At 37.2% G+C, this 13,639-nt stretch overlaps 1 protein-coding gene across 1 annotated transcript; it reads right to left on the bottom strand.

The window, feature by feature from the left end:
• Window positions 1-8,693: 8,693 nt before the first annotated feature.
• On the bottom strand, window positions 8,694-10,092 carry LOC149038092 (adrenocorticotropic hormone receptor-like). Its single transcript, XM_089187147.1, has one exon. The coding sequence runs from the start codon at window positions 10,090-10,092 to the stop codon at window positions 9,166-9,168; it is 927 nt and encodes a 308-aa protein (XP_089043273.1). The 3' UTR covers window positions 8,694-9,165.
• Between the last annotated feature and the right edge of the window lie 3,547 nt (window positions 10,093-13,639).

Genomic DNA, 13,639 nt, shown 5'->3' with positions numbered 1-13,639 from the left:
ATTCATGTTGGGCTTCTTGTGTTGTTTCGCTGCTCGTCTGTCTTCGTCCTTTAAAATGATAAGTTTGTTTGGGACATTAGGATTAGTTTTTTTAGCAAAATAACTGGCCAAGCTATGACTGCCCTATTAACCGAACCAGGTAGGAATTCGCATTCGCTGATCTTTTTTATTTTTTTCTCAGTTTAACACAGAGAACTCTTACACAATAAACTTTCAGCACCTTTGCTCTCTCAAAGTTCAGAGCCCTCTTACTTCATAACTTTTTCATTCAGTACGATGGTGTTGTAGTCTTCACGGCTTACTGTTATGAAAAATTCCTAAACTACACAGCAGTGAATCGTTGTTGTTAAGTGTTTCTTAATAATTGTGTGCTGAATATAATACGCGCCTATCAAAACAACATGTCTATTTACTATGAAGCGAAACTAACGACGTACATCTAAAAAGTTCTGCTTTGATTCTTTTTTATTCCTTAGTATTGATCAAAGGATCAACAGTTTTTAAGGAGAGATCAGTGTATTGTGTTTTAACAACAAAGTGATTGAACGAATATTTATGGAAGATTTTACGATGACAACCCGTGTGGACATAGACGAGCATGCATCACTCCTGCACCGCTCAAGCTATTAGCTGCCTCTTCCAAACGAAGACAGGCAAAACAAAAGATCCATCAAACTCTGGGCTGTAGGCTTTGCCTTGCTGTTACTATGGAATGTTGGTGGCCCATGTGTGTACATGATTCGTGGTGTAAATTGTTTCAAAGACAATTCCACTCTCTATTTTTGTGAGAAAGGCGCAGTGTTTCCATATTCCGAAGAACTACTGATAACATGGCTTGCTAAACTCTCTGTTTTCACAATCATCATCATTTTGGCACTGCAGAAAGTTCCAGATTTTCTTGGATACAAAGCCATCCTACATCAGCTGAAATTTCTTCCCTCCTGTTGGACTCTGATGATTCTTTTGTTTGTATCCTTGACCAGATACATCAAGCACGCTATATCTGCCAAATCCATCAATTCCTGGATGATATTGATGGGTTTGGCTTTTAACTACATTCTTAGAACTTTATTTGTTGGCTTTTTGAATTGTACGCAGTTGAATTTGTTGAACCGTCAATATCCCAGTTATATCTTTGTGTTGTCAAAGCTTTCCGTGCTGGTGTTATTTGCCATTTCTCTAATGAACTTGCTTGCCACCATTTTAGAACTTACTGTTCAAGTTCATAAGGCGCATCGATCTATGGGAGCACAACACTCAGAATATTTTGAAATGATAAATGATCATTTGGCGCAATTTTCGATTGAGTATCGAAAGTAATCGGAAATTTGCTTCACCACGCTCTGTGATTGGTCCAGAAAATTTAAACTCTAGCTCCCTTCGGAACTAATCAGATGCAACGCTAAACCCAATTGCGACTCGTACCTTCGCTTGTTTCCACGACCTTTGCAGTTTTGCTTGGTTTTACTTTGAATTCGTATCTGTTCTTTGAGATAATTTCCTCTGATTGGCCGATGTATTAACTTTGGCTTTGGTTTGAAAACACGCAATCGAAATGCACTATTAGGAATTCTATTACTTTCTATCTATGCGAACGACCGAGAAAATGTCTCTAAGCAATTGTAAATAGCCCGTTCCCCATCTCTCTGGTTAAAAAAGCACACGACACAATATTCGTGTTTTCGTGTCTCAAGCGAAATTGTTAGTTAATTCTTAGATGTTTCCCTTAACATATAAACGGGTTTAAATCCTAATATGCCAATTTCATTTCATTTTTATTACTGAGACTCATTATATTTTTATTTGCTTGCTCTTTTTGTTACGTACACGTTCAAACGCAAATAATTTAGTGTTTAAACCAATAAAAGGTGAGTTTAATGCAAAGGTTTTGCGCATCCTCAATGCACATATTTATAGCGCAAAATCGTTGCAGTGAACGGCTTTGAACTTGAAAAGCGCCTAACTCCAAGTGGCACCATGAGTGTTCGTGTCAATCAGGAGAATCTCGGGCGTGAGTCATCGATTCCCACGCACGAAAATTGGAATGGTTTTAATCTAATATAAAATTTCTTTGCTAATGGTGAGTGTACATTTCCATCAGTCTGTTCTAAACGGCGAAAGATTAGTCTTTAAACGCAGCCAAATAATTTCCGCCTGAGTGCAACACCAAATCAACACGCCGCTAGTTGTATGTTAGTGAATATTTTATAATAGTGGTGTCTACGTTAGTGCGTGACAGTCTGTCACTCCATTAAGCAAGAAACAATAAAGTTCCGCAAAGAAACTTGTGAAAAACAAAAGTAAATGCGAGTTGTAAAGAGTTTCGTAAAATAGATACCTGCTTTAGAATATCTGTTTTTAAGGAGTGCGTGACTCGATATCGAGACCACGTGAGAACTCGTAGGAATGGAGATGCTTCGTGACAAAAGTCACGCATTGAGACCCAAATGCTGCTTTTTTCTGTTTTAACCCCATTTGTCGAGAGCATATATATTAAATGTAATTCAGGCTAAGTTGAGTTGATGGCTACTGCTACCTGCTGTAGTCATCTTTTTATATGATAGCGTTAAGACAGAAATTTAGTAGCAAACATTTCTTCACATTTTTAGTGGCTATGGAGAGGATTTCAACTGAAGTTCCAATTTGTGGACGTTGAAACAGCTGACAAAGAAATTACTCAGGATGTTAATGAAGACTACTTACGAGGTTCGCTTTAAGCTTCAGTTACTTTACTACAAGAACATGTACTGTGTATTCCGGCTGTATGTAGATTGTAGCAGAGGCACAGCTGCATGTATGACCACCCCGTGGGGTGCGCTTCCTAGTTATAGGTCACGATCACGACCGAACTGACTATTGACTATAGAATTTTCAACAGAGTTAATTACAATAATGGGGTCGCACATTTTCGAAATTTTAGGGGTAAGACAAGTCTAAGAAAGTAGGGATTAAATGATGGAAAGTTCGCAGTTAGAAGGTCGTTACCAGCGCGTATTACCAAAAGTGACTAAGATGGGGTCGATAATTAAGGCAATTCTATATCAGCTCATGTTTGTTCCTTCATTCGTGACTTTGGTTCTTCTTCTCACCCTTGCCTTGTGTCGATACATCAACCTATTCATTTCTATCGAGTCTTCTTCATCTTGGGTCATAATTTTTTTCCTCGATAATAAGTTATATTCTCAAAAGTTTAGCTGTAGGATTTCTAATTTACACCTATGGGCGGCCGTCACCGCCAAAAATACAAAAATATAATTGGTTGGTAATTAATCTAATTGTCCTTTGGAGAACGCTTGATCTTATCTTAAGAGATTTATTTAAAATACAAATGGACAAGTCGCCTTTGGTGAAATGAAATATTCTAACAAAAATGTTTATGCAATTCAGGAGCTGTGTAGCCAACCTTGTTGAACTGATTCAAGAAAAACACGAGTGGCCAAGTGTTAACAGAAATGGTTCAGTGCCGAAATGAGAAACGGTTCAGCTAACTGTACTTTAGTGACTTGACACAAACGGTTCAGAGTAGTGGGAAATGGCTTAAGTTATCGGCAAAAGGTTAATTGTAAGCCGCAATGGTTTCAGTATCGAATCAATCTCCTCACCGTAAAGTGAAATGGTTTAGCGTGACCTCAAATGCTTTAGCGTGACGACAAATGGTTTAGTACAAACCGAAATGGTTTAGTGTTACGAACAGTTGGTTTACGCCGTAACCGCCAAAAATACAAAATGGAAATAGGTAAGTCAAGCTTGAAATGAAACAGTCTATGTGGGGTCTGACGTCAACCTACGTCATTCAGATCCAATTTGGCGCGAAATTCGCCAGAACGAGGTATTCGCCACGCCCTCCACTCGATGTTCACCACAGGAAAAAAATTATTTCTGTAGCCTCGTCGTCCTTGTCCACTGGACTCAAAGAGCCTCACTCCGTTAATAACCTTTTTCACATTTGTCTATTTTAGCTTGTTAACGAATAAATTCGCAATATCAGTAAGTAAATGATATTTCGGAACAAAGGGAATAACAAAAATACAAATAAAATGCATCATTTTACGCGACAGCACATATACCGTCTAGACAGTAAGAACCATAGCTGGGAAACGTGATGAAGCGATTCATTGTTTTAAGACGACAAAACTACTACTAAAGGGCGCCTAAAAACTATATAGTTTTTATAGTTTTGAGGCGCCCTTGAGATTCTTATCCTATTCAATTTCAAGCTTGACTTTTCCATTTCACTTTTGTATTTTTGGCGGTTACGGCGTAAACCAACTGCACCAACCGCTGTAACACGAAACCATTTCGGTTTGTACTAAACCATTTGTCGTCACGCTAAACCATTTGGGGTCACGCTAAACTATTTCACTTTACGGTGAGTAGATTGATGCGATACTAAACCATTGCAGCTACGATAACCCATTTGCCGATAACCTAGGCCATTTCACACCACTCTGAACCGTTTTTGTCAACTTACTGAACCAAAGTACAGTTAGCTGAACCGTTTGTCATTTCGACACTGAACCATTTCTGTTAACACTTGGCCACTCATGTTTTTATTGAATCAGTTCAACAAGGGTGGCTACACAGCTCCTCAATTGTATAAACCATTTTTTGTTTGAATATTTCATTCACCAAATGCGACTTGTCCATTTGTATTTTAAATAAATCTCCTAGGATAAGATAAATTGTTCTCCAAAAGACAATTAGACTCTATCTGTTATTACAAACCAATTCTATTTTTGCATTTTTGGCGGTGACAGCCGCCCATATGTGGGCTCTTCTTTCAATTTCAGTTGGAGAATTTCCGGCTTCAAGCTTGCACAGATTTTTGGGCCAAGGAACTCCCAGTTTCATTTTCACAATACGCCGTTGCGATTCTCCGTTCTCATAGCTTTCGAGTCTTTCATAGTACTTTCTCTGTCTTAGCGACTTTGAAACATTTTCATGACGGACTGAGGAAGCAAGGTCGTAAAATAGTCAAACATGCCTTCCATTTCCGCGACAGAGGTAAGAACGCATGGTTGTATCAGATTTTTGAGTGTAAGGTAAATACTTTTATTTTAAGTTTTTTTTAGTTGAGATTTCCTCCTTCAAATGTTCCTCATCTTTCCAAACTTTCTGTGATTTCCGACAATGAAAGACGTTCCTGCAGTTAAGTGACGACGATTGCCAACTTTTACATTATTCTGGCGTGTATTAATTGTATTGCCGCTTCGTGTTAGTTACAAGCTTATTAAGCTGAGCTTGTTTGAACAAGTTACAGCTGTCCAATTCACAAAAATTCGCAAGCAATGCTTGGCATTTACCTTGGACAAAATCGGTAATTCGGGAGAGTTACAAAGGATATCTAAATTATCGATTTGATTTAGTGCAAGCCCTTTTGATCGCAACACTTTCAGTTTCGTTTGCGTGTCATGCGGAGCATGTACACAATCGTGTTTGGCACTAGCTTTCATGTCGGACAGAGACAGACAACAGCCTGCGCAACTATTCTGTTGAGCCACTTATTTGTTTTTATCCAATAACTTATCTAGTGACTTCTCTCCAATAATAATCGTAACTTGGTTAGTCTACTTTAAAAGTCTGAAGAACAACTCGAGGAAGACCTAACTCAGCAAAGTGCTTGTCTAATTGTCTGCTTCACTGCTTGTCTCACTTCACTGATCTTCCAGCAATAAAGAAACGGGTTTAACGTCCAGTTAAAGTAAATTAAAATAACTGCTACTTTCCGTGTGACAACTAAGAGTAAAGAATATTTTTCAGTATGAGCGATCACAATTGTCACTGTATACATTGTTGCATAACAAACAACTGGTGTTAACTGCACCCACGGTCCACTGTATACTGCCTTTATGAATCGCGCCATGTTCAGTGCATTTGTCTGGCTCGGCTGTTGTTGATCTCCCACTTGTGCTTGATGATATCTGAGAGTGCGAAAAATCTTTGTATACGATGCGAGTGATATTACCAGGTAAAATGATATAACTAGGCGGGCGTACAAAAAGATTATACGGCGATAAAAAATTCCATATAAAGAGGCTTGAATCATTATCAGGTACGGAAAGCTGAAAATTCAAAAGCTCAAGCCGGCGATGTCAATTTTACTAGGAGAAAAATTGGACTCGTGACAATCAATTAGTGTACGGCCACACATACAAACTTGTTTCAAAATATTTGAAATTAACTGTGTATCTAATTGCGCTTCGTAGCTTTTTTTCTCTCCCTTTCGTATCCGACTAGAACTAAAAACAAAATCAAGTTATCACGCCAGCAAAAAATTTTCTGCAATTTCCCCTTTTACTTTCAAATTTTGTCCTTCTCCTTTCGCCAGCAGACCCTTGATACAATTTATTTGCGTCTAATTTCTTGTTCACAATATGACGAAAAAATACTTCCGTACCAAGTAAGCTTTAATGTAAAAGGAAAATTATTAAATTTTTGTTCTTACGATTCTCTTGAGCAATTAACAATTCTCCTTTGGTGATGACAATTAGTTTCCAATAATGAAGTTAACAAGATAATTTATTAATCGAGTGAAAATGAAGGGGTGGGTCGTCATAGCTTATCAACTGTTGATGAAAAATTTACAATTGTTCTAGGAGAGGCTTCGTCTTTGCCAACTCTGACACGTATTTCAAACTATCTAACATTGCCTCGTGCTTAATATCGCACACTGAGGAATGAATAAGTTGTTAAGAAGACACCTGCTTGCTACGACAGATTCGGACTTGTATTAGGCCTCGTTTACGTACCGGATTATGTTTCTTTCGACGTTCTACATATATGTAAATACCCGCAGTAGAATAAGTTTAATTTAAATTCAAATTAGCGTTAAAAGTTAATTCCCTTAACAAACACAAAGACGTCTGGTATATTTTTGTATGACGATATAATAAGGAAACTCTCTTTTGTCAGTTTGTGAGAGACACAATAAGCAGCCTATTTAGATGTAATGTAATTATTTTGGATGATGATTAATTGGAGAAATAATCCCTCTATGGTGGTAGATTATAAATTTAAAAAAGCTTGGTCGACTTGATTCTGTATTCATTTCTTCTTTCTTTCATGATTGCGACGAGAAACATATTTCGTTAAAACAGCAATTGTACAACGACGATCACTGAAACCCTATTTCCTGTATGAATTTTCTAAAAACTTCCTCGTTAATCTTTACTCGTTTAAAATACGTTAGAAGATCGTCTGTTGTGTCAAAAAAGCCTTTTTTGTGTCTAACTTGCCATGTACATCACGTGTGAAATAGGAATAAGAGGCAAATATTTAAAGACATCTCTAAGATTATTTTTTCATGTTGCAACAAACAATTCCACTTTACTTAGCCTGCCATAAGGCACTCACTATTAAGGCTTCAATACGAGTTACTTCGCCCGTCAATAACTTTGAGGCCTTTAGTAACACGACTCGTGGGCGAAGGAACGCCATCAGGCAGTGCTAATAATGGGAACCTGGAATCATCGAAGGCCTATGTTTATGCGACCTAGTTTCATTGATAGGGTGTCAATCAAATGTCCATATATTTGTGTAAGGTTGAGCCTTGAATCATTATCAGCCTCAGCAAACTGAAAATAAAGAAGGTTTAAGCTAAGGGTGTCAAATCCATGACAGACAGTCCAGCAATTTAAATGCATATAGCGATTCAAAATTAATGTAAGGCCACTGATGCAAACTTAATCTAGGATATTTGAATTTAACTGGGTAATTAATAACATTTTGTGGCTCTTTTATCTCCGTTTCGTCTCCGACAAAACAAGAAACGTGAATATGAAAACAATCTTCACAGTAATGAACACTTCTTGAGTAGTAGCGAAAATAGGGCCTAAAAAGAATTTAGGCCTACACGGGATTTGAACCAATGACCTTTGCGATATCGATGCAGTGCTCTACCAACTGAGCAAACAAGCTGTGAGTTCGATATTAGCCCGTGAAGTGATGAATATATGACTGTGAATATTTGAAAATCATATATGTGAACTGCAGACAAAGACCAGCTCCCTGAAAAACCAGACGAAAGATTTAATCGCTAATAGATGCGTCAATCCCTCCTTTAACACGAGTTCTTCCCCAGGGAATTTTCTTTCTGGTCCTCTTTAATAATTCAGCACAGCGAAGGAAGAATGGAAATTAATTAAACAAGAACATGTTCCTTTGTTGCAAGCAACTGTTGATTTCCGTAAATAACATTTCAGTTTAATTTCAAATTAGCACCAAGTGTGAATTCCCTTGGCAAACACAAAGACATGGGCTATATTTTTTGTTTTACAATATGATATGGGACTCCTAAGTCTTAGGGCGGTAATTAGATGGTATGATATTGAAGCAAAGTCTGAGCTGATGAAAGAGCTTTGAAAACGACTCAATAAAAAAAATTGTGGAACTTAGGGACAGCAGTTAATCGCTCAGAAATGGAGGAAATAAAATCCTTAAAACTCAGAGGCAACCTAAAGATACACCAGCGACAAACTGGGCATATGGTGACCTCTATACAAATGATGCGAAACTTGTTTTTCGCCGTGGCCAATATAATTTCAGAACATCGATCGATCTGTAAAAAAAAATTGTGCTACAAACAGAGATGGTCAATTTTATTTCATATAATTTCGTAACCTTCAGTTGAATATACAAGTAACAAAAACTTCTTCACATAAGCTTTAGGGATATTTTTCTAATGGCAAAACAAATTCAAGACTAAAGCTGGACCATCTCTTTTGGCAATATGGCGTCAACATCAACGTCAAGCGCTTTCTTTTAATTATAGGAAAACTAATAGTAATAGCTTTCTCGTAATACACAACATCGGCCTCAAAGACATCTCTTAAACTACTCTTTGAAGTTTTATCTGATGCCATCATATTGCTAAAAGGAGAAAACATGAAAGTAAATTTTTTGCATATCTTTTCTTCGATTACAACATCTTGTATTTTAGCATAGCGGCAAAAAACCTTATTTTTGAAAACACATAGCTAAGGTTACCTAGTCTGTCATTAAATTGTTCTCAGAGATACAAAGACTATCGACAACAGCCTGCGCAACTATTCTATTGAGCCACTTATTTGTTTAGATCCAATAACTTATCTGACGACTTCTCTCCAATAATAATCGTGACTTAATAAGTCTGCTTTAAAAGTCTGAAGAACTCGAGGAAAACCTAAGTCAACAAAGTGCTTGTCTGATTGTCTGCTTCACGGCTTGCCTCACTTCACTAATCTTCCAGCAATAAAGAAACGGGTTTAACGTCGAGTTAAAGAAAAGTAAAGTAGTTGCTACACTCAATGTGACGACTAAGAGCAATGAGTATTTTTTAGTATGAGCGGTCACAATTGTCATTGTGTTTATTGGTGCATAACAAAAAACTAATGCTAACTGCACCCACAGTGCACTGTATACTGCCTTTCTGAATCGCGCCATGTTCAGTGCATTTGTTTGGCTCAGCTGTTGTTGATCTCGTACTTGTGCTTGGTGATATCTGAGAGTGCAAAAAATCTTTGCGTACGATGCGACTGATATTACCAGGCAAAATGATATAACTAGGTAGAAGTACAAAAAGGTTCTAGGATGATGGAGAAATCCACTTAAAGTGGCGACAAGGTTAAAAACCCAAAAGGTAGTTACAATAATATACGTAAGCTTCAAAGTTACAATTTGCTTGTATCTCAGTCCCAACAACAGGGCGAGAAGTCTGTCCACGCTGATGGCCGTCATCGTCATCAAAGGCACTAAAGACAATACATAGCCTGTGATGATGGCTGCGTCCCTTACGTATCGACAAAGGCTCCAGTGTTCTTGAACCACGGACATCCAATATAGAGCACTGAGAGGGTGAGCAACAAGACCAACCAACAGATCAGTTGTTGCCAGACAACGATACAGGAGTTTGGACGGCGGATGTAGGGAAGATTCCTTGTGAAGGGCCACAAGGATAAGAAAATTTCCTGCAAATGCTGTGATGGAGAGGAGAATGTCAACTGCTAAGAAAAAAATTGATAGTTGTTGATGTCCACCCATCAAAGAGGGAGAGCATATCAGTTCTTTATATGATTTCGTGTGACTTCTGCCGCTACTGAAATTTGATATCAACATAATTCTGTCGTCGGCTTTTCCCTTTTCTTGTGGGTCTCTGTTCTTGCAACGAAAAATGGCAGCAATGACTCCTTAAGCCTAACTTTCTACTTAACAGTCGCATAAAGACTTACTTATTTAAAATGCATCAGGAAATTTTCTGTTGGGTCAAAAAAATATTTTTTTCCTCGGGAACCTTTGGGTTCCTCAGTTATTAAATAGCAACTAAAGGCAAATATAGAAACATCTGTTATTTCAGTGTTTTTACAATGCGGCAAAGAGTCGCTCTTTATCAGTATCAAATTCCATCAAAAAGAGACACTTTGTGATGAGAAAAGAAAAAATATATACATTTATACAGACTCTTGACAATGTTTTTTTAAATAGCAAAGCATTTTCGAAAATAGGTTTATATATATTCATATATCAACTTTAGATTCATTTTTTTAATTCTGGACGGGAAGACTGCTGATAGACATACCAACAACTCATCCAATTCTTTAATACAGAGTAAGAGTTTTATCCAGAAATTTTCAATTTCTGCAGCCGATCAAACCACTAAAGGCGTTTGTGTGGGCTGCGACAAGTTTTTAATCTCAAAGAATTTCAGTTTTGGTACAAATTAGCACCAAAAGGTAATTTCGTTGACAAACAAATAGACATCGGTTGTATTACTGTTTGACAATACGATAGGAAAACTTTTTTTGTCATCTTATTAAAAGATGAAATAAGCAGTACATCAAGATAAGATGTCATCTGAGTGCCCAATTGAAATATTCTTCCTTTATTGAAGACAGTACTAAACAATAACGAGGAAAAGTTAGCCTAAGTGACCCTTTGATCTAATTTTCTATCTTCCTACGTCTGGTTATTGAGATAATAAAAGTGTTTTTGTACCAAGAAAGCTCTCGTGTAAAAGGCAGGTAATTTTGCGATGCTCTGGGTCAAATGTCAAAATTTCCCTTTCATCACAACAGTTACATCTTAATACTGAAGTGAAGAAAACAATTTATAAGTGGTGGTCGAAAATCAATGGACGTATTCTAAGGAATTATCAAAACTCGCCGCACAGTTCTTCAATTCTACCTTCATCAGCAACATTTACTTCAGACTCCCTCACTAGCGTTTACTCTTTGAAAAGACTATTGACAAAAGATCGATGTACAACGATTCCATTAAACCTCTCATTTTCTCCGCTTAAGCAATCATATTTTTGACGAGCGCTCCCTAACAATTATCGTGACTTAATGAAAGTCTTACAAGACCAAACCGAGGAGGAGGTAACGCTAAGGACGGCAAAGTACTTCTCTGATTGTCTGTTTTACTGCATGTCTTACTTCCTAAATTTTCTAACAACAAAATACGGATACAACTTCAAGTTAAAGTAAAATGAGTCAACTGATACTCTCCATACAACGACTGAGTCTGATTGATATGTTTTACTATAGATTGGTGCGCAAGAAACAACTAACGCTAACTGCACCCGCAGTGCACTCTACACAGCCTCTCTGTATCGCGTCAACCGAATAGCGACTGCATCTTAACTAGTAAATAGTGTGTGTTAACCCCTTAACTCCCAGATCAAATTTTTATTTCTCCTTACTATCAGTCATACAATTCTTATAATGTTAGTCAAGAGAATATATTATTGGATCAACTAATTATCCCCAAATTGATATTTTTCTTTACTCTCACTACTTATCTGTTTGATTTTGTATTGATATTGTAAGGAGAAATTCTGTCTTGGTCACTCATGGGAGTTAAAGGGTTAATTAATTAAGATATGAAGCACACAGGAAACTGAGGAGACATCATCCAGCCATGACACCCTCGGCCTCGTTTTGAGTACGAAATTTCATCAAATACTAAATTATTCATTTCGTAACATATTTACTTTTCTTTCGACTCTACATTATTTATTTTAACTTTTAAACCATTATTTTATTCATCGATGGGGAAATAGCTGAGAGGCAAACCACACGAGTGCCTTCATTGTCAAAAAAAATGCAACAACTTATTTGATTCTTGTGTAAAGTTCTTTTCTCGGCAATTCTCCTTCCCATTTATCTCTTCTTTAATTATTCCGAATAGCGACTGCAGCTTGACTGGAAAACAGTTATAAATAAGCAACACAGCGGTCAAATGATTACGCGTGCGCTTTTAGATGGATAATTTGCTATTCTAGACATTGAGAATCCAAATGATGCGTAGTTTTTTGCTGTTTCTTAGGAAAGTTCTAAGTTTCTAAGGCCTAGACTTATACACTTTGTTGCTCTAGACTTAACCCATGTGGTTCTAGTTTACACTCTCGTACTTTTTTTTTGAAACTTTGCCTAGCGGCGCGATGAAATCGTAAGCCTGGACGTGCTGGCGGTGGTTATTCCTTATTGCATTTATGGTGGAGTTGCCGTCATCACCGAGGGAAATGTGTGAAAAAAGGACGAACCAGTGCCACATAAGATATTGGTGACAATAACAGGTCTATGTTATGATAGTAGACTGTGTAGCGAGGGTAGAAGAAAGGTTCTGTAATTTTATTTAGACCAAAATCTAAATCCGTCTCTCAACTGTATTACGCATTCAATTTGGAATAGTTAGGAACTTAACCTCTCCTTCTCCACTTTACGCAGAACACGCGTTTGAAAATCCCCCGTATTCTTTTCAAAACACGTGCATGCGCAGTGTTTGACTGCTGTGGTTGAATTGGCCGCTACTAGCTGTTCACTCCAATCAATAAAATTTAATTCGAGCACTAATTAGCGCTAAAGTCAAATCCCATGGCAAACACGAAGATATCAGCTATATTGCTGTTTTCAAAACAATAAAGGAACTTGAGTGTGACTTTTTCTAAGTAATGAAATAATCAGAATATTTAGTCCAATTTTAGTCCAATCACGAGTCCAATTTTTTTTTACATCATTCAAAGTTCCCCGCCTGATCTTTGTAATTTCAGTTTGTCGAGGCTGATAATGATTGAAGTCCTAATTTCACACAGATGATATGGACACTTGATAAGCTCCCTATCGATGAAAGTTCATAAGGAAAAGTGACCAAAATAGCAACAAATTACCTTAATTTAAGAGTCAAACGTAAAGATAGACATCTTTGATACTATTAGTATTTCGCAATTATTTTAAACGCCACCTTCTCAGGTAGAAATTCGCCTTTAGTTGAGCGGAGGAGATGAAGTCTTCCGTTTAATCTCGGAAAAATTTAAGAGCTAATGTCAATAAACATTAGACAAACAGCGGCAAGTCACCCAAAATTGTTTTCACTCATACTTTCATATTTTGTAGCCCAATATGTCCTAATGATTGTGGTGTAGATTTTTGTGAGAATATATTTTCTTTTTCGAGAAATAATTTTTTTAGCTCGACCGCTGAAATATGCAAATTTTACCGTGAATGTTACTCGAGTTGTGTGACCTCGTTTAACGAATATACTTGACCTCCGCTATTTCTGACAACATAAGCCTTTGTTGTATCATCTAAACTTAATCACCTGTCATTATTGAAGCTGGCAAAGAAACATTTATTTTTTGGTGAATATTTTTGTCCGAAATACTTTT

This window comes from Pocillopora damicornis, chromosome 11 (genome assembly GCF_964200805.1).
Source record: "Pocillopora damicornis chromosome 11, jaPocDami1.2, whole genome shotgun sequence".
Classification (NCBI taxonomy): Eukaryota; Metazoa; Cnidaria; class Anthozoa; order Scleractinia; family Pocilloporidae; genus Pocillopora; species Pocillopora damicornis.
The sequence above is the reverse complement of the archived record's forward strand: the minus strand, read 5'-3'. Positions and strand labels throughout refer to the sequence as shown.